Source organism: Myripristis murdjan, chromosome 23 (genome assembly GCF_902150065.1).
Source record: "Myripristis murdjan chromosome 23, fMyrMur1.1, whole genome shotgun sequence".
In the NCBI taxonomy this organism is placed as follows: domain Eukaryota; kingdom Metazoa; phylum Chordata; class Actinopteri; order Holocentriformes; family Holocentridae; genus Myripristis; species Myripristis murdjan.
In genome coordinates, this window is record NC_044002.1 from 14,166,184 (window position 1) to 14,191,015 (window position 24,832).

Genomic DNA, 24,832 nt, shown 5'->3' on the forward strand with positions numbered 1-24,832 from the left:
TCGCACGCTGACAAAGCATCTTTGTCCACACACATGCACAGACACACACGCACACACACACAAAGAGCAGCCAACCAGCTACTTGTCTCATCTCACATTTGGCTAGTATCTAGTCTAGACTGCATAAAACCACGAAGTAGAAAGCACTGCGCATGACAAACCACAACAGGGAGTGATTTGTTAAAAATTAAGATGATATCTTGACATGATTTGATAATATCACTTGTTGTTTGGCTTACTCAGTGAAATCAAGAGGCACAGCTAAGCTGCATGGTGATGGCTGGTCAGGCCACTTAGTTTACTGTACTGCTGGACAAAAAAAAAAAAAATCCAAACTTCACAAGTCTCCCTTTAACAACTGAACTGTTAGTTAGGGTGAAGAGTTGTTTTGCTTTCACTTCTGTCACCCTTATTTGTACCTTTAACCAAGAGGAGCTGTTTTATATTTTGTGTTGCAGCACTACCCTGACGGGATCAGGTTTAGATCCTAAATGACCGTTGTGGCGTTTTCATGCCACACAGCTTTTTTTGCATGGTCTTAACTGCTGAGACGATTGATGCAATCAAAGATAAGGGATGGGACTATGGGTTGGGGTCCATCCCTCTGTCCATCAGCCCATATGCAATTTCTGAGCCTTGCTGGCCTGTTCTGGACAAAACTTGGGAAACTATGGTCCAACTGTGGTCCGGCAGCTTGAATGTAAACCTGCAAGGACCACCACGGCGCCATCATCAGGCCAACAACTAGTAAACTTCATGTTCAATATTGGAGACACTGATACTGTTGGGTCAAATTTGAAGAAACTTTGGGGAAGGATGTGATTTTACACTGATGTCCAGATTCTACAAAATGAAACTGACTGGCCCACAATAGCAATACCAATAGACCAAAAGTCCCCCAACGACTTGCATCACCAATGGGGAACCCCCAATGACCCTGATGGAGACAGTCATGTCACAACATGTTGGTCATTTTCAATTGGCCATGTGAAAGGCTTTTCATTTATAAGACTCAACTAATTTATAAGATCAACAGTTAATACAAGACCGTGGTCATTCCACTTATCTCATGGAATCATGGTCTTTTCATTTGGTCATTTTGGTCTGACTGGCCTTCACACGGCTCAAATAAAAGCAGACCAGTGCAGTGACGTTCTTGCTTATTACGGTTCAGAGAAGAATTCGCGCGAAAAGAAAGGTTCCATTCATGATAAAAGGAGTATCCTTAACGATGGAGCTTGCTTGAACATTTATGGCAGTCATCCTCCTTTTACACATCAAAGGGAGGTTAACAAAACAGAACGTGAGAAACTGATACAACTCCGCCTGGCAAGGACACCGGTTTGATGTGTATTCCCAAGAAAGCGGACTGCCACCAGAGCCCGGTTCTGACGTGGAACACAGGAGATGCTACAGCAGTGTCATGATTTTGTAACTGCATTACAAGGAAAATGAACAAATTGGAGTGGGGTGGGGGAGTGCTAACCCAATGAATGACAATATTACAGAACGTTTGGACCTGAATAAACAAACAGCTAAAGGAGTCATACTTTAGAAGTTAGGTGTGTTTAGAAAAAAAAACAGATATTTTACCCTGAATTTCAGACGTTTGGGATCAACGTCTTTCCATCTTTGGTTTTAGACAGATTACAAAACAACCTACTCTTGTTGAGAGGCTTTTATGTCACATACAGTTATGTATTGTGATATCATCAATTGAAGTAATGTTACCATCACTTGACCTGTCTCTCCTCTGCTCCGCTCCATGTTTGTGGAGAGGCTCAATGAACCACAGAGAGCAGAGGAGAGAAACGAGTGAGACCGGAAATAACAGTAAAATCGCAGTAGAGACTCTCACACTGAGCTCAAATGAAACGAGTGCGCATAAATTAAGCAAATAAACAAATATTTTGTTTCTTTCAATGGTAAGAGAAACACTGGGCTACCATTCTCACTTCAAGTGAACTACTTTAGAGTTCGCTAGGAACCACTCCGAGACTGCCTCTTTCATGTGGATTCAGTCGATACGTTTTGCATATTTTGAGGATTTTTACAACAATTTTACATTTTACATTGTGACAAACCATTCTGCAATTCACGTGGGAGTACCAAAAATTTCACAATATATAATCCAAATCCCTCTATGTTACCATGGTGCAATGAATGAAAACCAGTGGCTAGAAAAAAGGGAGGACAAATGATATCTGCTTGCTTTGGGAAAAGATTGGCAGAAACGTGAAGTCAATACATTTTGTAGATATTATGCTCAACATGCAGAATCACTGGTGCGGTTCCTGAAGACGTTCTGACCCACACCAAGTGCATCTACACACCAGGGATTGATTAAACTGTGGTAAACATGACAGGTGTGAAAGCAACCTGTCTGTCCTTGAGCCAGAGCCCTGCCCGGTCCAGAGGTGCTGCTCTGAGGCTGAGGAGAATTTCTCGACCGGGATCAATGAGCTATTCTGCATCCAGCCTCGTCGGGCTAAGCTGAACATCACAGACTTCAAAAGGTCCACTATAGTGGCCTCAACTGGAACACTGCAGCTGTCCCGCTGCAGGCTTTATTTGCTAACAGATTTATTAGATTTGAGACATATTTTCACTCTAAAACTCATTGTCTAAGCTTTACATACCAAGAGTTCCAGTATGTAGCTGAACTGTGCTGTGTGACTAGCAAGTATTTTTACTGATCTAAACACGTGTTGAGGCCACACTAGGATAGCTTAAATTTGTTTAAAATAAATAAACAGATAAATTATATATAGCCGTAACTGAACAAGACTACCTCATAACGCTCTCTAAGTGAGTAAGAATGTATCAACATTTTATGACTCAAATAAATAAACTGGGCCAATAAATTGGTGATTGCATCTTTAATGGTTAGCCTAATGTTTGAGCTCAGAGGGATGCTCCTCACAGGCAGCTGGCTTTTCTCGCTCTCAGACGGTGAGAGAGCAGCTGTTCTTTTGTCTTCTGTCGCCCTGTTATCCCTGCTTCTCTGTCTGCCCTGCACCTCCGCTGCCACACCATGAAATCCTCTTAAGAGACAGGGGGTAGACGCTTTCTCTCTCACCCTCCAACTTTTCCTGCCTCTCTCTGAACCAAATCACTTAAAAAAATGTAAGTTTGCTCCCTTGTTGGTACAGAGTTGCATTAAATTGGTAGTTAATTATTTGTATGTACTGCTATACGTTATTTCACTGATTGTTAAAGAACACAAATTTCTCCTGCAGTGGAGTACCACATTGCTTGTTTGAAAGACTCTACAGGGATAGGTGGGGTTTTTTCATTCCCCGTGCCTCTGAATAGCTCCAAAACCCCCAAAAATGTGAATTATTTTGTATTTCGCAACAGCACATTTGGACTATGGTTCATAATCAACTTTTTTTTTTAGTTTTGTGTTGCAACTTTTGGTGACGGCACCAAAATTTAGAGCTGTGCTTCAGGCTGATGGGATAACAGTAGAAAACTGTGGATGCACAAGACAGCCACTGAATAAGAGCATTTGTGCACAGTTGACGTACATAAATAAAGGTGAAAAAAAAAAGCGGGTTGTATAATCCAAACCAGTATATCTTACCCTTATGAGGAAAGTTGACTAAGAACACATATTTATTTACACCAACAGCTTGGGGGAGACAGCAACAGCACAGGGACGGGAGTTGTTGGTCACTGATCTGCTGGGGGTTCAGTGTCTTGCTCGAGGGCATTTTGATGGCTTATGGGAGCTGCTAAGGGAAAGGTGAATATTACTCACTCACTTTCTCTCTACTCAATTTTTCCTTGACTCACCCACAGATTCATAACCCGGACCTTAGTGAGCATCAGGTTCTAGTTTGTGGCAAGCCTTACCTTTTAGGTATTTGTGGAGGATGTACTGTAAGCCGTAGAAGACGGTTTTGTCGTATTTGACTTTTCTGTTCTTGGTGGGATCTGTCCTCTTCTCACGGCACTCGAAGTAGGAGTACACTTTACTCGTGTTGGGGGGGTACTGCTTGTAATGTGTTACCTGTAGAGGGGAAAGAAGACAGGACGAATTAGACTAAGCATATTTTCAAGACATGGAAAACAGGAGACTGTCAGGTAGCTCACAAAATTTGTCAAGACTTTGCTATGCCTCAGGCCAGGCCTCAAACATGCACTCCTTTACACAGAAAAAGAATAGACTGGTCTCTGGTAGCAGGTGGCTGTTATTTTTCTGTTTCTTCAGGGTGTCTCATGCATCTTGTCAAACTCCCCTGCATGTCATCCTGTCCTATAGCTGCACTATGAGTGAAGCTAAAGGCTGTTTTATGGGCTACGAGGCAAAAACTGTTTGAAGAGAGACTGGCAGAACATGTGAGGAAATACCTTCCCCTGTATGACTCATCGCAGAGGGACTTTGAAGATGTCCAAAAAAACAATACGTTCCTAGAGGCAAACCGGTGGTAGTACTGTTTATCCTCATCCACTGTAAAAGCACTTTTAAAATTTCCTCTTCCCAGTAAATAGCCATTTTTCCTAGAAGGAGGAGCATCCACCTAGTTACCATGGAGATGCCAGCTTGTGCCTGATGCCTTCTGATTCTTTTTTTTTTTGAGAATAAATGCTTCAGTTTTCTCCAACACTTTTTGTGAGTTGACACATTACACACCCATAAAAACAGTCTTGAAGCAAAATTTAACTGAATAAAGTCCTGGTATCCTTTTTTCACATAATTACAATTATCAGTGAAAGCACTTTCAGGTAATTTCTTCCAGGCACAAAGTTACAAAGTGGAGCTTACCTGCAGACACTACCTGTACAATTTTGCTTTCAGTCTCAAGGTATCTATAGATATCAGAGAGTTGAATGAAATGTTTTTCAAGATCTTTTCTATACAAATGTAAACAGGACTATAAATACTATGACAAATATAGTACAATACTCTCACACAGAGGAGATGCCTAATTTTGGCAAATAGAAACAAAGGATAAACTGAAGTAGATACAATATTTTGTGGAAACTAATAGCTCATATACTCTAATTTAAGGCTATGCAAATACATGTTAAGTCTTTTAAGGACCTGCAGACACCCTGAGTCTGCTAAGGCTCACATAACGTTTTGACAGTACTTGTTTCATAACCTACTGGCTCAGAGTAGCACTGTTACAAAGTGCTAACAGGAAGCTGAGGCAAACCGCGCCGTTAATCGTGAAAATTCATACAGCACAAATGTGGTTTCTACAATTTTACTAATCATACTCGCGTCAATGAATTCAAATGAGAAAAACTGTTATTTTCATTGTAAATAAGCAAAATTATGTAAGATGCAAATAAGGAGTAACAATTATGAAAATATTTTCAAATTTTTCAAGATTGTTATTTTGTCCTAACCCTGGAGCCCCTGCAGTTTCTGAAGCTTCCTCAGCCACAAGAAAGCAGTAGCCTCACATTATCCTTCCTATCATGTGAGGACAAAATCCACAGAGACGGCTGGGAAGCTATTTTGGGTCGTGACCCATACCTTAGGAAACTCTGTCCTCATAATTTGGTATCTTATCTGTGCAATTTACAGCAAACATTCAGGTTCAGCAGGAATGTTACCTATGTGTGTGTGTGCGTGTGTGTGTGTGTGTGTGTGTGTGTGTGTGTGTGTGTGTGTGTGTGTGTGTGTGTTTGCTTTCTCACCTACTCTTCCTAATCAAAAAAAGCCAAACTGTTGCAAGCGGACTGAGACATGTCCAGACTTATCCTTTACCCACATTCTCAGCTGATCTTCGTTGAAACCCAATTTCAGCCGTGTGTGTTCCTCCATTTTCTCATCTGCAATCAGCTGACTAATATCAACACAGGACTGACTCTGATCAAACACTGACTGCATACAGTGGCACACAGAGACGTATCCAGACCTGTCCCGCACACACACCGAATAAACGACAAACAGAAAAACAGACAACTCCCCAAACACACACACACACACACACACACACACACGCACACACACACACAAACATACATTATACAGGGAAGGACGCAGAGATAACTGGAGCCATTTGAGCACCAATTAAACCCAAAAGGACTCTGAGGACTTCCATAGAGTACGGCGGGTCATTTGAGGATTTAACCCAAACTACAGGAACGGCCACTCAGAGGCTCTCCACTAAACTTAGCCACGGTTGATGGTCATTAGCAGGCTGAGAAATTAACAATGAGCATCAAGTGGATGCAGTTTAACTTTTGGCTGCAGCTTACACATTTGTCAGCTGAGATTACTATTCACTTGATTCATTTTTTTTTTTTTTTTTTAAATCAGTCAGCTGCTTTCAGACCTCTCCATTTCCACAGTCCATATAAAATGTAGCTGTATTCCAATTTACAGATTGTAATTTCAATGGTCTTATCAATATCTACAAGTTCAACCATGGAAAAAACCCATGTCTGTGAAATACACCTTGAAAAAAAGCCTGCCCCAGGGTTCCTTAAAGGGAAATGCCACCCATTTAAAAAAAAAACAAAACAAAAAAACAAAACCTCAGCCTAATTCAAATTAGCCAGAGTTTCCTATGTTTACACCATTCCCTAAAGGGTCAGAGAGGCACATTTTACTAACGGATGGGCGGCATTTTCCTTTAAACGCGGCCACCCAATGTGGGTCAGAGGTGTGTTCCTCATTAGATGATATCCTTGGGAAAGGCTGTATCTCTCACGCTAGCACCCGCAAAAAGAGCAAAACCGTTGCCATTGAGCACCACGTCTAGATCACAATCTAAGTGAGCAGGTGTCCAATGGATACCAGAAACAAAACAACCCTCCTGCTGCAGTTTGTGGCTTAATGAAGAGAAGAGAAGAGAAGAGAAGAGAAGAGAAGAGAAGAGAAGAGAAGAGAAGAGAAGAGAAGAGAAGTAAATGTCAGTGAACTACTCAGTTTCTCTGACCCTGTCTCTGTCCTTTCCTCTGGGCTTTAGAGGACTCAAAATAGAGTCAAGACACACAACATGACACGTAGCCCCGACCAAGCATGTGCGTACACACACACACACACACACACAGAAAAACAACACACACATGCCAATGCGTAGTTTTAAAATCCCAAACTGATGAAGCAACATGGTCGTGACTGGGGTGAGCCTTGCTAGTTTCCAAGAAGCACTATACAGGCCTCTTCACATTATCCAATGATATCATCCATTTATTATTCAATATAATAACAAATTTAATCTGCGGCCCACGCAATGGAAAACACTTAGCTTACAAATCATTCAGCATGTAGGCCCATAATGTTTTCATTTAAGGGACACTGCTATTTCAGCATTGTCCAGCTGAAATATAGCCTACAGTATGCATGGGACATTGCCTTCAGTATGCATGGGACATTGACATTGTGTGATGAAATGCCTAGCTTTTTGTCTCCATTCCTTTATGCAATGGACGCAAGTTCAGCCCTCAAAGTGTTTTTGAGCAAGGCACTGGAGCCCTACCAGATTGTAATGTTAAGGAAACATGGCCCTGTGGCAACACACGCACACACACACACACACACACACACGTTGTGGCATTTCTTTGAAACCCAGTGTGGTTGGTTTGTGGATATGGAGTAACGACACAAAACACACTAAACTCTCTCTCTCTCTCTCTGTGTGTGTGTGTGTGTGTGTGTGTGTGTGTGTGTGTGTGTGTGTGTGTGTGTGTGTGTGTGTGTGTGTGTGTGCGTGTTGCCAGACAAGTGACTCCCAGAGCTTCTCTTTTCAACCCAGCCAGACGAAACACAAAAGCTTTAAGGTGCAGCTTAATGTGCAGCTTGTGTTTGTATGGTCTGTGAAAAAAGTGAATACCTCTGGTTGGTGTGTCAAGAGACATGAAGTTGCAGGTAAAAACAAACACTTACACACGCCCAAATGTGCAGTGAAGATGATTACACACGTACGAACCATGCAAGAACACACACAAACACCTACAAACCATTCCCAATGACACAAAGATGCACACACACATAGCCACTGACCATGTGGACACCAGGGTTGCCGCGGTACACCGTATATGTAGCTGTTAGCGGATGTAAACAAATCCATCTGCCTATTGTTTGTTGTTACTATGGAAACGACAGAACACATTGTGTACATCTTTGGCAAAGTCTTAATGCAGGCGTTATGTGACACTGTATCTTTCTGTCGAGACATCTGTCTAAAGTGTCAAACGGCAAATTATGAATCAACCCAAAGTGTGAGATAAAAATCAAGTCCTTTTTTCAGACACAGTGAGGATTTTTATTATCTATATATTTATTACGGAATATTATTTAATTATATACAAAAGTTTTTCAGTGGATTTTAAGATCCTGAAGGTCATTCATCATCACCTTTTTTTTTTTTATCCAGGGAGGGCCAACTGAGCGTTTTTTTTTTTTTTTTTTTTTTTTTTTTAAACCAATGAAACTTTGATTACAGGAAATATAAAACTGAAACGCTACAACAGTTAAAACGCCAAACACAAGTTAACAAACAGGTTTCAACTGATACATGTGACTTAATAGAGTTCACAGGGCACTGGGCACATGTACATTGTGATTTAAAAGTGCCATGCAAAAAAAGTTGAAAAATGTAGAAAAACTAGACATTTCCAGCAGAATCTAATGACAAGGTGGGAATCCACAACAAATTCTGACATTAAAAGTAAATCTCGACTCTTTAAGGGGTTTTCAAGGGGAAGCAACAGCATTTTTCTTGGCTGGAGTTGCTCCATTACATCTATTATGCGGCGCACCTGTCTCAAATGCCTGACAGCAAGAGGTTCATACACTCCAAGAGCCTGGCTGGGATTCAAATTGAGTGAATTTGTCTCACCCTGGGACCCATGCTCATTAAAACATACTTGTGCAGCACTTTGTTAAGACAAGTGCCATAAAAATATAGCTATCATTACTCGTTGTCATGCGGGCCCCGACCTGAAATGAGTCCACAAGCCATTCTGGGCACTCTACCCATTGCTCAAAAAATATTTCTTTGGAGTCATTACATGGCGGACACTGCCTGATGTAGATTCAGCGAAGGACAGAGGAATACAATGTGTTCCCTGCCCTTCATTATCTCTCGCTCTGACACTCACACACACTCTTTATCCCATTGCCACAGAGTACATTTTAAAATTCAGTGTAACTTTCGGAGTTGTTATCTCGCTCTGAACCATTCAGTCTTGGTCTTTTTCCCTTGAGCTTTGTCTTGTCTCCTAAACATAAACCTCTTTGCTGATTCCCAACTCCCAGGACTCTTTTCCCATCATGTCAATCCCTCTCCGCCGTCCCCCCTCCCACTCTGACACCGCAGCCAGAGGTATTATATTATCTCAAAATATTTGTAGGCCCCGCCTACTTACCCAGCAACTTACCATGCTTTTCAAAACGGTGAGGAAATAGGAGAGATACAGGCTTTTACAGTCACGGACATGCTTCTTAGAGACATTTTTTAGCACATAAGTTATCATCTGAATGTGACTGAGTTATAAGGGGCAGGTGTTGGTATTCAGATAGTATTCAGCAGCTGAACTGAACTTCCTATCAATCTGTCTGCACTGCAATATTTGACTCACTATTGCATACATTTGCCTGAGCTAAAGCATGCACAGAACAGTAACCTCTTGCTGATAGAGTCTCCATTCCCAAAAGAAGGAGATATAATTTGTGCAAATTCTGATACTGATCACTTATTTACATTCCTGGATGAGTTAGACTACATTAGGAGTCTCTAAGGCTTAGCTCACAAGCTACTGGTAGGTCACTGCCTGTTTCTGAGTAGTATTTAAAATTATATATCTACAAAAAACAACAAACAAATCACTGAGTCGATGTGAACACACCTTGAAACCACTGCCCCATTTCACTCCAATCAAACACACAAGATGCTCCACCCCTCCTGCAATATCCACCCAGCAGCCCTGAAAGTATCTGCCTTGTTTGGCTCCACAGACCTTTGTGAAGCAGCCTTTTCTGACAGGAGTGTCATAAAATCTAACTTCAAAGCTGATAGATGAACATTTAAGTGACTGAATAAGAGTGGGCATAAGTGGAAAAAGCCTACTCGTACACCTCTCTTGTGACAGTCATCTAACTGACTGTGAGAATGAGTTACCGCACTTATAACACATATGTGGACTGTATAATGATGATAAGCTTTTGATATGTGAGGTGAAGCGATTTGTCATGCACTGATAAGTAGGCCTCGTCTTCTGTGACTTCTTTCGTTAATTTAAGGTTATGTCATGCAAATCCGATGCGCTGAAAGTTAAACTGGCATTTAGAGAGTACATGTCACATGCCTTCTGATGTGCATTGTGTTTTTATGCAAAATATGAGCTTTAGACAACATATGATACATGCAAAAATTTGTCTCATTTTTCTGGTATCGATTTAAAGTTCATTAATATGTGGTTTGATACAATAGTTGGAGACTCTTGGACTAGGCATAGCTTTCCAAAACGTATTAATGTTATTTTCTCAATGTTAGATTATATATCATCAACATCTAAGATGATGATAGTAACCTCTAATAAGCCTACATTACTGTATGTGGATTTTGTAGAACTGGGCGTGCAAAAGCTAGACTGTTTTCTTATGGCTCTCTATTCTAATTTTGGCTATTCACTCATGCAGCTTACCAACTAGTACAGTATCTGCTCCCTCTTGCAGGTGTAAGCTATACAGTAGACCACCGTTGCAGCCAGTTCATTCATATTCATATCCATAGCAGTGGCTTAGCACCTCAGAAAGTAAGGCACTTTCTGAGGTGCTAAGCCACTACGGGAAATCAAATCCAGGTCAACAAACCTCATATCATAAGTTAACCAGTGTGTGGTGATGAGTGATTTATGTTTCTGTGAAAATGTGACAAACCAGATGAAAGTGCCAGTGCGAAACTTCCCTCCCATCTGCCATCTTCATGTTTGCACGTGAACGACATCGAGTTGAATTTTCAGCCCGTTTAGCCACACCTCTCGGCCAGCCACAGGATCCCTTGACTGTCCCTCTGACAACATCCCACCACCAAGTGTTTTCATGTGACTGCTGTATATGGCAACCGGCCCGGCAACCAGTTGTGTCCCCACACACACTTCTTTGTCACACGCACAATTTCGCTGCCTCTCTAAGAAATAAATACACAAACCGGACTGAGTGACTGGAAGACACGTGCAGATGTCTTTGATCAAATAGTTTGAATGGGCAGTGTTTAAAACAGAATATATCTCTGTTTTTGCTTGGTTTATCCATTACATACATTTCCAGACATTTTCTTTAACATACCATACTTTTTAGATTTCTTAATATGCACCAGATTACCTGTTTTTTTCCCCAAAAGTTCAAATGATAAATCTTCCTGAGAATTCTGTGCTTTTAGTTTTAGAAGAGCCGTTCCTTCAGGCACAACTTCCTGAAAGAAACATAGGCTACACTCTGTTGCGTGGGATTCCTTCTGCAGGAGGCCTGGTGCATTCATGTTCTATCGGAAAATAGGAAAAATGATTTCCCTACTTCATACGTCAGACATACTGTAAAAACATTTTTTTTATTGCAAAAAGCACTCAAATACATATCACGCTGTTCGTGATTCCCATGTTAGCTTTTAGTTTGTCTTCAGGGCTTGGTTTTCTAATGAAATAATGAGTGCAATGCAGTTACTGTATGCAGCTGACTTTGAAGTCCCGGATGTCTGAGCTTCCAAACTATATGTAAATACACCAGAACAGGTCAGACTTTTCAGTTCAACTGAATTGCCATGCAGTGATGAAGAAAAACCTGTCTAAAATAAACCCAAACAAGCTGCCAAGCAAATTTCACATCTGCAAATTGATTTGCCATACCATACTGAAATAAATTAAAACAACTGCTTAAAAGGTAAGAGAAATATATAGAAACATCTAGCCAATAACAGCATGGCATGCTTAGAAAAGTGTCAAAAAAGCAAAAAATGCTCGTACTGCCCTTTCATTTTCTATGGTTTTTTGCACATTTCAGCTGTTTTTTAAATAGTATGGTTACAAGATCCATAATAAAGACTAATAACACTGTTAGGAATTACAGCCTATAGTCATTTAAATTATCTCATTCATCATTAACCTATATAATCCACGTGGCTTTTGGTGTACATTAAAAAATATAGAGCTGGAAATAAAATGGAAAAACACTGAGCTTAAAAAAATGAAGACTTGCAAGAATTTAAATTGCGTATGCGTAACCAGGATGATATTAGAAGTTAATTACTGGAAGATCCCTCCACCTGTATTTAAGACTTGAAAACCGGGATGTAGGCCAGAGGAAGGTAAAGTCGCTCGTTGGACTGACGTCGTTACGGCCATACATCCCGCAACATAACTGCTTTAAACCCTGCGTTTTTAGCTGTATTTAAAAATACTGCGAAACCCTCAGACTTTTGTGATTCAGAAGCATGCTGTTCACCAGCTCTTGACATATGGGGTTTCCTAGCACTGTGCCAGAGCCTCTTTGAGTTTCACTTTTGATTTCCCACAAATTCTAGCATTATCGGCGACGTTAACTTGTGTCACCGCTGCCCGCCGGCTAACACGGCGCTATCCGGGGCTAACACCGCAAACCAGCCTTGCCTCAAGACCACCCCATGTGCAGTTCACCACACTGAGCCCAGCTGGCTAGCAGGCTGCTAACACTAGCTTTTATAATATCAACCCCCTATGTCTGCCTCCTGCGCCTCTTGTTAGCACGTTAGCTTAGGTTGGCTAGCTGCATAGCAACTGGGGCTAGCAAAGCCGGTGGAAAACTGGCTCCACGGTGGATCCTGGATGTAGCTGCTTCGAGGATGGATGCCTGCTTTCTGAATTTGGTACCCCGTCTCGACTTCTCCTCTCCTCATCTTTCCCCCCTCCCCATTTGGCCTAGTGTGAACCGACACAGAGCAGCCACAGAGAGCAGTGTGATGGCCTTGGGACTGATGAAACCACCTTGACTTATTCATTTTCACCTAACACCCCCCCTTACACACACACACATACACACATACATACATACATACATGCCCCCCTGTAACGCGGTTTCATCCCGATTCCGAGCCACCATGGGAGCCTTACCTTGTATGAATCGGTCGCTAGCAATATGTTGAAGTCGGCGTCTCTGTGCTCCATCTTTCCCCTCGATTGCAAGTCAGTCGCAGCTGTCAGTGTGTTGTGTTGCGCGCCGTGCTGCCGGGGACTCTACCAGCCTGCTCGCTGTGTCGCTAGGGGAAGGACAGCCAGGAGAGCCAGGGAAGGGGCGGGCCTCGCAGCCGCTGTCGTCACCTCGGCTTCGGAGTTATCGGCCGCTGTCCCGGAAAGCATGCGCAGTGACGGCGAACCAAAGATTGTCTATGTTCGAGATCATTCTCTCGCTGCGTGGCCGAAAACACAGAACGCAGTGCTGGAAGGCCGTGTGATGTAAAAGAGCTGTCACACATTTATTAACAGTGCAACTTTTTTTTTGTATTATTCCTATCATTTATTTTGACATTTCACGCTATCTCGTTAAGTGTATGCAAACGTACATGCTTATAATGCGTATGCGACTAACCCAGTGAATTGATGTAGAGGTGTTACGCAATGCCGGCGCAATATTTCCCTTATTTGATTTTGTTATGTAATGGGTCCTCCAAAATGAGTGCAAATGTGGAAAAAAAAATAAAATAAAAATGTGTTCACTAAAAACAGTGGAGTCACTTTAAAGTCAAAATGTGTTTTTTTCAAAACATCCTCTGGATTGTGCTGAAAAAGATATGGATTAGTGAGAGACCACATTCACATATTGTGGGACTGTCATAAACTAGTTTATTTTTGGAAATGAATTAAGGAGGAAATTCAGTTAATTTTAGGTGTAGATCTAACTCTCAATCCAAACTATTTCACAGTGGGTAGGCTGTGAAAGATATTATCCAAGGGCCTATGAAGGATATCATCAGTATTGACTGTCTGGAGGAATTTCTCTTGATAGCCAAGTAGCTGATCACAGCCTAAACCTACCTTAGATCAGCTGTTTATTTCAGTTTTCACTCTGTTTCCCTCTGTAGGCGTATATTGGGATATCCTTCTTTCAAATATCAAGCCACTGACATTGAAGGGATAGCACACTGAAAGGAAAATGAATGATCCAAAATACAGTGCTTTATTCTGTTTAGACAAGATGATATAGGAGGTTTTCTTAGTTTACCATAAATTTTAAAAATGACTTTAAGTGTTGAAACATTACTATATATGAGAAACTGAATATACATTGTGCACAAAGGGTTGAAAAGAGAAGTAATCCAGTGAAAATCAATTCAGAAAGGCTAATTTATATTTACATAGATTTAAATAAGACTGTAAACCAATAGCAAGTTGTCAGGCAATGTAAAATGCAATCTTAGTGACTATCCTCAATTATTTTAATGCCAATTCCTTTACCAAATCACCTTTACCAAAGTAAAGATGGTGTTCAAGCAATGAAAGACATTTCTCCCCAGTGAAAACATCTCCACTCTCAAAGCACTAGTAGAAAATGAAGACTATAGAGCCTAAACCATAAAAAAAAAAAAAAAAAAAAAAAAAAAAAGAACAAGAAATCGGGTTAGTGTGCAAATGAGTGATGCTGAGTCCATGGTGCAATTAATGTTGAAAATGTGAGAGTGGAGAACTGAAAATGGAGACCAACACTGCAGTACAGAAGAACACCATCTTTGTAGAGGAAGTGTTTAAAGAGTAGCTAAACCCCAAACCCAAATCTCTGTGAAGTCTGACCTCTAATAGTGAAAAGTCTAACAAAGGCATTTCACATTGTCCCTCACAGGCCAGGAGCCTAGCCACTGTGGCTAATTGCAAGAATATCCTAATTTGAGATCACTAAAGTACATCTATCTATCTATCTATCTATCTATCTACCTAATGCTCGAAAGTTGGAGGTGAAACGTAACAGTAGCCCGAGTTTCCACTCTGCTTACTCAGAGAGAGCAGCAGTAGAGAGGGAGGGGGGAGGTGGAGGGAGGAGTGGCTATCAAATCAATCTGATTATGAGTCAGACTAAAGTATGGCACAACCAAGGCCTGATCAGGCGGTGATGATGAAATGAAACACCTGTTCCGATAGTTGGTATTAAATACCTGTATGTAGAACCAGCAGCCTCAAGGGCTTCATGTCAGTATTCTCCATGGCATTTCTATGGCCCTGATCTCACATATACCATCTTATTCACTCCATCCTCTCCCCGTAGTCTCTGTGCAGCTGTTATACTTTGTTACTTTGATTTTAATTTTTTTTTTTTTTTTTTTTTTTTTTTACTTTGTGTGTTGTGATGTGACTTTGTCTTGTACGTGCTGCAGAATAGGACTCTGCTGAAAAACACTCAAGACATTTTGACATCAGCGGTGTTACTTTTAGTCCCTTTCTGTATAATAAAAATGAAATAAAAACAGGTCAACAGTGGCTAATATGTTGATAATATATGTTCTTTAAGTTGACTGTTGGTGGGAAAATAGGGGCAGAGTGTGAGCTCTTTGCTCTTTGCTCTTCACTTTTCACAGATGGGATAAACACAGTGGCCCACCTTCTTATTGCAGTTATCAAATGCACCAGAAGGGGGCAGTGTTGATCATTAAAAGTTGTGTTTGAGGCATGCGTGTCTGTCTCTCAGCACCAAGATAAAAAAACAAGGGCAGGGCTCCCAAGTATGCAGAAGCATCAATTTAATTGAAGTAATTGCGTCCACTTGGTAACATTTCCATTGAAATGATGTTTGTGCATACCAGGATGCCATGCCCTTGTTTTTTCCTCTATAACTTTGCCAACTTTGGGCCCCCAGTCTTCCCAAACTGTTCTTGTGTCTCTCTGTAGACTCATTAGTTGGTGGTGCAGGGAGCTGGAGGTATAGAAGGCAAAGGGGGACTGCCTTTTTGCCCAATGGACTGCGGTTCAAAGCAAGCAAGTTACTGCAATCCAGTGATGCAGTGTTTTGGTGCAAGGCATTAAAGCAAACATAAATTTGTTCTTTGGCTATTGGTTATTGAAGAATTTGTTGCAAACATTCACTTTCTAAGAGATATACATACAAATTGTAGCCGATACTAATTCCATGAGGCTACAATCATGTTGACTTCTTATGTATTTTATATGGAAAAATACTATTATATCACAATTACAGGAGGTGAGGCAATAAAATGCAAAGTTATTTATTATTTCAGGTTACATTAGTGGATTTGCTTATAGTGCAGCATGCACATTGAAAGGTTAGGCTTGGGTTAGCATTGACCACTAAAGTACATCTTTAGTGGTCAATGCAGGACTACAAGACTGTATAGACTCCTCTGCCTACAAAGAGCAGGTCATGCACTACCAAAAGGTGCTGTGGGGGTTGAATGTGACAGACACTGAGGACCAAGCGATGTGCTAGTCTGGGAGTTTGGGGCTTCTGCACTGTGTAGGCAACCAGCAACCCACCATCTGCACACACTATGGACAGACTCAGAGTGTGTATTTTATCTGAGCAGCAGTTGTGTTATTTGTGAATCAAAGAGTCTGTCTGTCTGTTTATCTCACCAGTTTGCTCTCTATATGCAATAACATCAAGCCTGCAACACCCTCTTCTCAGTGGTCTCTCAGGGGTGTAGCACTCAGCTGTGAATAGGGACTTGCTATTGTATTATGGAAGACAATTCAAATGTATATGTTGCAAAATAAATAAATAAATAAATACATAAAAAATCAAGGACAGAAGTTGTGCCATGCTGCTTGAGTGCACATTGAGAATGAATGTTGAAGGTATGTGCAGTGATATTTACAGTTTGTTATATATCTTGCAGAAGCTAGGGGGCAACTGAGAAATGTTAGGGGAGAGGAACGAAAGGGGAAGAAGGGGCACAGGAGTGGGGGTGAAAAAGTCCAAGCATTTCACTCATGCCCTCAGTGTTTCTAATTTCTGTGAATACATTGTAAATTAACAAAAATCTCCACTTTTTCCCCTTTTGGGTGGAAGCTTGGTGAAGATCCAATCATCATTCGATCCCTATATTCAGCAGAAAGAGAGGGAAAAAAAGGAATAAATAAACACTTTGTGCTTGCCTTGTTTTTATCCATCTAAATGGACCATAAATTGCCCCATTCCCCCATTAGCGTAAGTGAACAGAGTGCATATCAGTGTGGTGTGGGAGGAGAGAGTATTATTATATCATTGGCTGTATTACATTTATTTTTATTACATTATCGGCAATCATTATATTATTGGCCTCTCCAAAATAAATTCCACTTGCTCTCAATGAAATGTAACATTTAATCTGCAGGCTTGGGTACTCCATATACCCCATGTAGAAGAATTTAACTTATAGCTTCAATAGAGTTTCAGTGTCATATACTTTAAATGTGATGCAGTGGACGTTTTACTCCACAGAGAAATATTTATGGAATAACACTGATAAATAACAGTGAGGTAAGGCCATAAAATGCCTAATGCAAATGTTACACACTGTGAGGAGATCCGTACCCTGGAAGCAAAAGTGTAAAATTCAAATCTATTAATTTTGCATAGATTTAAACAGACTTTTATTAGGATAATTAACTGAATATAAAACCCTCCATAAATAAGTGAATATAAAGGCTGTCCAGACGGCCGGGCAGGTTGTGATGATGGAGATGCAGGAGAAGGTGGCAGAAGGCTGAGCTGGTGGTAGAGTAGTGAAACACCTGTTCCCTGTGGTTGCTGTTAAATAACTGTCTTTGGCCCAAGGGCCTTCATGTCAATATTCCCTTTGACATACAACAGGCAAACAGTAGCGCAACATCTGCTCGCAGTGATTAGCATTAATTCTGCAACAAGCCAAACACCTGCCTGATCTGCACGTCTGGGATGAACTTTCCTTTCACACACACTGCTGAAATAATCAGCACCAGAAAGTCTGCCAACACAGAATACCAAAAAACGCTGTGGTACGTCTGATGGCTTGAATCACCCGGTAGGTGTGGTTGGAGGGTTAAGCAAATTTGATTGTTTATGCTCAAGTTGTACATGGACCTCAGGCCACTGATGATGATGATGATGGACTTGTAGCCACTGTTTGGCCTTCCCCTCAGCATCACTGGGTTGTTCCTGACTTTTTCATGAAGCGCTTCAAGAGTAATCAAAGTAAGGCAGACATAAGTAGGGAGATGGCAGAACCTGCGCTCCCAAATTTTAATCACAGTACAACATTCTCTGTTTAAACACCCCTGGAAGACATTTTTCTCACTCTGAAATGGATTGTTTGAGCTTTAAATGCCTCTGTGGGGAAGTATACGGCAGTGCAACACATGTTTTATGGTTTGAGGCCAACAGGTTTGCTTGCATTTGAAGGGATTGTAAACAGTAAACCTCTTCAACTCTGACAGCCCCCCCAGTGGTTTCATCATTATGGATGCATGCTGCATGACTCAGCTTTGTTCAAATGCACAGAACTTTATTTTAAATTTGAGTGGCGATAGCATGGTTTCCCACAATACCAAATATGTCCTGCTGAATTACAAGGAAATGTGGAGAAAACAATGTACAAAAAAATCTAGATGTTTTGTATTTGATATAATGCTGCAGTCATAAAACAATGGCCTCTTGGGTTTGAATATTTCACTCAATATAAGTGTGATGTAGCATCAATGAAGTGCTGCAAACAGCAACAGCAGAATATGCATTGGGCATTGTTATACAACATGCAAAACAAATAAAAAAGTTTTTTTTTCTAAGTTTGAAGGTAGTTTTAAGAGCAATGTTGGGGGAAATCAGAGCTCAAGGCATTCATTTATATTTTGAGCACTGATGGGTTCAGAACAGGTGAAAGAAGTTCTCAAAAAGCCTGCTTGTTTGTTTATTTGCATGTTCATGAATAATGCAACAAAGTAATGAAACACAGATTAAATGTGATGAAAAAGAAGAAGAAAGAGGTACAAATCAATAATTTGAGCAGGAGAGATAAAAAGCACCCGAGGGGCTTATGAAAAAGATTGCACCTCAAAACAGAGGGAAGAAACAAACAAAACAAAACAATTTCAAATCAACATGAGAAGCATTCCCTCAATTTGTGAGTCAAACTCTTCAAAGGCGTGTAGATATTAACAAAATTTTGATGAATAAATAAATTCCAGGGGCTCACACTCTGTCTCTGGTTACTGCACCTGAGGCAGCAGCACAGAGAAGTGAACTTTGATCCGAGGGAGCGTGGCCACTTGAGTCTCCTGGTGCGTGCTAGATTTGCCCCTCTTAATGATGCCAGCCAGCTGCTGCAGTGAGAGCTGCAGGAACTCCTCAGAGATGTGGACCCATCTCCTCAAAGTGACGCAGGATGAAGAAATAGGCCTTGTGCCTCAGGTCAGGACAGAGGGAGAGGTTTTTAAACACCCAGATGCCAAAGCAGTTCTCCCGCAGAAATGGAACTTTATTCCCATTTCTATTTCTGAGAGGAGCAAGTTTGTATGATGCCCATGTTGGAGAACCGCTCTGCAGCTGCCTCAAGCCCCTCCATGCTCTCTAGCGTCACCAACACAAAACCAACATGAGCAGATTCAATTAATTCCTGAGGAAACACCAGGAATAATCTGATTTCCTGGACAGTAACAGCCATTTGTGAAGAGGCTGCAGTGCATAGCTTTATATTGTCCTTATTGAAAACTGTTTTTAGACTTAGAAGATACAAAACACACAGTATACACATGTATTTCATGTGCATATTGTACTTACAGACACACACACACACAAACACACACAATGCATGTATTGTGTGTGTGTTGCAGTAAAGAGGTAAGGAGCTGCATGCAAATAATAGTCACTATAGTGATGTATAACTATAATATGCAGATTTGAGCTAAAACACAAACATCAATATTAAAAACCTCAATGTAAATGTGAGATAAAATACATAGCTCACTGCAAAGCTCAAAACTACGTGTAATATCCTACATATTATGTAGGATATTTGTTATTCGTTACTATCAATTTTGGGTGTGTGGTTAGGTGTCCTAGTCTTATTTGGAGTACTATAGCTAAGCAATAGTACTGGAAGCTGATGTATCTATGGAAATGTATGTATTGCTTATTGTTCTAGTTAAAGAGGATTCAGTTTCCTCTCAATAAAATGGTTATCTTTGCAAGTGCTGGGCGTGTTTGTTGAGAGTTGTGGGCCATTTTGATAATCTGTGAATGTGATTTTACTCTGAGACCAGCACCCAGAACTAACGAATTGAGCCAAGGCTGCTAGTAGCACCAGCAGGTCCCTTTAAACTTGAAGATTAATTTTTATTTAATGGATTAGTGTTTGTTTAATCCAGAGTGGGCTGGGCATTTGTGTGGCATGACATGTGAAAAAACATCCTATTCTATAAAGAGGGGAATAGAGTACTTTGAGGATATAATGACATGAGAACATATGTTAAGGTCCCTATAAACCGACTACTGAGTATCACAGATAAACTAGAAGTCCCTATAAGAATTTTATAGCTTTCTCATCAAGAATGGTCATGGTTTTGACAGTTAGCCATTATGCAGCAGTTTCTATGCTTTGTCTTTTTCTTGTAATTGACATTTAGGAATTTGAGCTCTGTAATCTAGTTTCTCATATCAGCTTCTGTTGGCCATTTTGTGATTTTAAATTTGTTTGTTTCCACTGGCATTTTCCCCACCATTTTTTTGTTCTCCTTATTTCTCATTTAACCTTTTTAGATTGCAATCAAGTAAACCCTAAGCTCTACAAACGTGCACTGACAACACAGCAGAGTAACTGTGATTGGATTCTTTGTAATTTATCTGAAAATATAAAAGTCCTCCAGTATACGGACATTTTCCTGCAAGGCCAGAGAGATGCTATTGTGGGCATTAACTTTGATACCACAATCTTATTACCACACCACAGAGTTTTCCTTCTGGATGGTGCTCATTAAAGTCTGTGCACTTATGTTCCTCTCTGTGTGACAACGATGAAATTTTGGGGGGTGATGCAAGCTCCCTCCTCTTCATTAATTTTTGTAATAGATGCTGTCATTTTATGCTCCAGACAGCCCTCAGCATCTATTTGTTGCACCCCAACAATAACAAATGCAAATACATAACAGCTTCCAAACCAACAACACAGTCCAAATTTGTGAATGAAGCACACAGAGATAATTATAAATGGCCAGTTCATTGGACAGAAATGGTCCAGACTGGTGTTTGCACTGGAGTTTTGGTCGGTGCCAGGTCTTTATATGCATCCTCTCATGACGAGGGAAGGCTGCTGCAGTAAAACTGGCTTCATGTTTCCAAGGACGAGCTTAAGATCAGATCTGAAGAGAGTTTGTATAACTTGAAACCATTTACAGCAATGATTTATGCTTATTGTTTCTACAAATGTTTGCCTTGGTGAGGAAGGGAACAATATCCTACAGCAGAGCCTAGAATTGCCATTTTTGCAAGTAGCTCTAAAGTATTTCAATATATTATGTTAAGTTATGAGCATAATTCAAGTTAACACTGTAACTGCAGGGCCCCACTTGATAATTCCAGTGACATATATACCTGCTCTCACTCTATCCTCTTAGCACAGCAGAGCAGTACATCACATTATATGTGGTGGTGGATGTGAATAACATATTCTTCAAAGTTCTTTGAATTTGTTTTATAATGTCCTCCTATGATTGTATTAAACAGCAGGCTATCATTTTAGATTATATAGTTACAGTATTATAAATCAATAGTTATTCCCCTAATGGCTAAGCCTGGGAAATGAGCAATACATATCAAACAGTACAGTGGAGGAAAAATGGCTTTTAAAACTTAAGTCAAAGCTTTATCTTTCTTTCTTTCTTTCTTTCTTTCTTTCTTTCTTTCTTTGCTGATATTTCCCTTGCATCACTGCTTTTTCAGTCAGGTCAGGTGACCCAGCCATTCAGCGGGGCGGTGAGAGATTCCACCCCGCCGGAGTGATGCTTTCCTCGGCCTATAGCAGCGGTCCTCCCCGCTCTCTGACCCTGCGCGTGGGAGTGGCCACAGTGAGCTGCCGCGGGACAATGTGTGTTATATTTCCGCATGTCTACTACTTGCTGAATGCACAGGGAAGAAGTAACTCATGTGCGTGTGCTTGGCCACTGTTTTTCTTTCACTTTTCTCATACGTGCAAAGGTTGCATTTCACGACTGGCCGTCACATGATGCACAGGGAAGTGCAAGGTGCCGCCTCTCCGCAGGGGACCATCTCAGACGCAGGAAAGTTGTGCTGAAAATCCAGACGCTGGGTGACACAGCGCACACATGCTGAAACTAAAGCCAAAGTTTGATCTGCACAGAGATGTGGTGTCAGATCTGCTCAGGAAAGAAGCGTCGCTCTGTAGAGTCAAAGATGAGGCGGCCAGCACATTTTCACTGTCAGGTACCTGGATAGCTCTGAAAACTTATTTCCTTCTCAGTGTTATTGCACGTAGTAGACCTGGTTGTGTTTATGGTGTGAAAAGAAAATAAGATAACATAGTCTTCTTAATTGTGTCCATTTCCTGGAGAAAAATGTGTAAGAGTGTGCCAGTTTCTACTTGAAAGGTGAAGAAGTTGAATTTATTATTATGTAAAACAGTGTTTACAATCTGACCACCAGATATCGCCATTTACTCCCTGCTCTACATGAGTGATGTATATTTTAAATATCACAAAATCGCATAAAAAAAAAGAAAGTTGGATCTGGTTTCTGAAGACAGCACAGACAGATTGTGCTTAAAGCCTATAATCATGGCACCATTTCACACTTCACAAAGCTGTCAAATATGCAGCCAATAATCTGTTGCTGTCCAGAATTCTGATGAGATTCAGCTGACCTGCTACACCATCCTTGCCAAAACAATTATAGCTGAAAGTATAGTATAGTTAGGTCATCATTAATTCATTATTGGGTACCACAGACAAACTATTACTCTTCTTGGTAGTCTGATGCTTTGGCAAAATTGCTCTTGTAATGTACTTGCCAGTAAAGCCTTTGGACTGAATTGAATTGAATTATAACTCCCTGTAAGAACATTAAAGTCATTTTTTTTATTTTCTCACAATGGCCTCAGGTGTTTCTGCAGAATACTCCGGCCCGGTGGACACTTGCATCCTGAACATTGAGAGAGGTGGGGGAATTCTCTACTCATGGAAGGTGAGTTCAAGGCCCCAGACAGACACACATAGAGGTTATTCCTGCAGTGTTTCCTGGCGGCTCCTCCATCGCCATTCACTAAATACCTTGTGACTGCGGTTCTTTAATCTCTTGCAGGCAAGAGTGCTGTCGCTGCCTGCGTTTTAAACTCTGTCACTGGTGTAAAGTTTATCATTGCATTCACGCCTGGCTGCATTTCGGGCATCAGAGTGGACTTTGATCTGTTATTTTGAATCTTATGACATAAAAAAATAACAATAAAACATTGAAGTGTTACAGGATTAAGTGAAGCAAGTCTAGTCGGGATAATCTGGGTTGACACTGAGGTCAAGAGGTCAAGCTTAATGTTGAGAGCATGTCATTGTGGTGTCCCACTGTGGCGGCAGACTCTGCTGGGAAAATGTTTGTAATCTGGTCTAGACAGGTGAGGATTATCCATCTTTGTTGCTGTGTGGCTGCTATGATTGGTGATAACTAGAACAATGGATCATTTCAGCCCCATATGCAAATGAGGTGTTCTGAGTTCATTTCTGAATGCTGCATCTATCTACACTATATGGACAAAAGTATTGGGACACCTACACATCACACCCACAGGCGCTTTTCTGACCTCCCATTCTAAATCCATAGGCATTAATATGGAGTTGGTCCCCCTTTGCAGCTAGAACAGCTTCCACTCGTCTGGCAAGGCTTTCTACAAGATTTTGGAGTGTGTCTGTGGGAATTTTTGCCCGTTCATCCAGAAGAGCATTTGTGCGGTCAGACACTGATGTTGGACGAGAGGGCCTGGCTCACGATCTCCGTTCTAGCTCATCCCAAAGGTGTTGGATGGGGTTGAGGTCAGATAAAGAAGCGTGATTGGTCACTCCACAGAACACTTTTCCACCCCTCCAGAGTCCAGTCCTTTACACCGCTCCATCCGACGCTTGGCATTGTGCTTGATGATATAAGGCTTGCATGCGGCTGCTCGGCCATGGAAACCCATGCCATGAGGCTCCTGGCACACAGTTTTTGTGCTTATGTTAATGCCAGAGGAGGTTTGGAGCTCTGATAATACAGTTGATGGTGGAATATCTACGAGAAATTTAACAAACTGACTTCTTGCAATGGTGGCATCCTATTACATTACCATTACAGTACCACGCTGGAATTCAGTGAGCTCTTTAGGATTAATCTGATCTAAAGGAAACTGTTGACTTTACTTTTAGCCGTGTATTTGTGTTGCACTTGTTCTGTTACATCAGTTTACTGCACTTCCTGCGCTCTTCTCTTCTCTCTTCTCCTCTAATAGGGAGCGACAGGGACCACCAAGATTGGGAAATATGATCCCAACACCAAACAGAACAAGGTATTTCATGTTTTTTTTTTGTTTCAAAATGATGATGTCAGTCTTTTTTCAAGTGTGTGATAATTGTTTTGGGCACATCTCTCATCAAACATATGACAGCGGCGTATACACACCTGCCCTCTGTAGTTTTAGATATCAGGCTTTGTTTTCCTACCGTCTATCCAAGCCATTCGCTGCTGTTTGTTTTAGTCTCGTATGCAAAACGGCGTTGAAAAATGCCTGAGTAAGGTAATCCACTTGTAAAGATGCTGCTGTAATTATGTTGTCAGGAAATGTTTATGTTTCGTTGTTATGCTCTTGTACTCGAGCGTGAGCGAAATGGAAGTGTCGGACAGAAAATAGTCCCACTTTAGCGCATCACCTTACAAATATTATCGTGACGTCTATGATTT

General features: G+C 41.0%; 2 protein-coding genes across 4 annotated transcripts in view; one reads left to right on the forward strand and one right to left on the reverse strand.

The window, feature by feature from the left end:
* The window catches only part of nampt1 (nicotinamide phosphoribosyltransferase 1), a 31,629-nt gene extending 18,398 nt beyond the window's left edge, over positions 1–13,231 (reverse strand). Inside the window, exons 1-2 of the mRNA XM_030045641.1 lie at positions 13,054–13,231; positions 3,859–4,015 (exon numbers count right to left, since the gene is read on the reverse strand). Of these exons, the coding sequence (XP_029901501.1) occupies positions 3,859–4,015; positions 13,054–13,107 (211 nt within the window). The 5' untranslated portion in view covers positions 13,108–13,231. The remainder of the gene's footprint in view (positions 1–3,858; positions 4,016–13,053) is intronic.
* Positions 13,232–22,029: 8,798 nt separating this feature from the next.
* The window catches only part of gsap (gamma-secretase activating protein), a 45,311-nt gene continuing 42,508 nt past the window's right edge, over positions 22,030–24,832 (forward strand). For all 3 annotated transcript variants that reach the window (XM_030046232.1, XM_030046234.1, XM_030046235.1), the window contains exons 1-3: positions 22,030–22,336; positions 23,010–23,092; positions 24,384–24,440. In XM_030046232.1, coding sequence (XP_029902092.1) covers positions 22,219–22,336; positions 23,010–23,092; positions 24,384–24,440 — 258 coding nt within the window. In that variant the 5' untranslated portion in view covers positions 22,030–22,218. The remainder of the gene's footprint in view (positions 22,337–23,009; positions 23,093–24,383; positions 24,441–24,832) is intronic.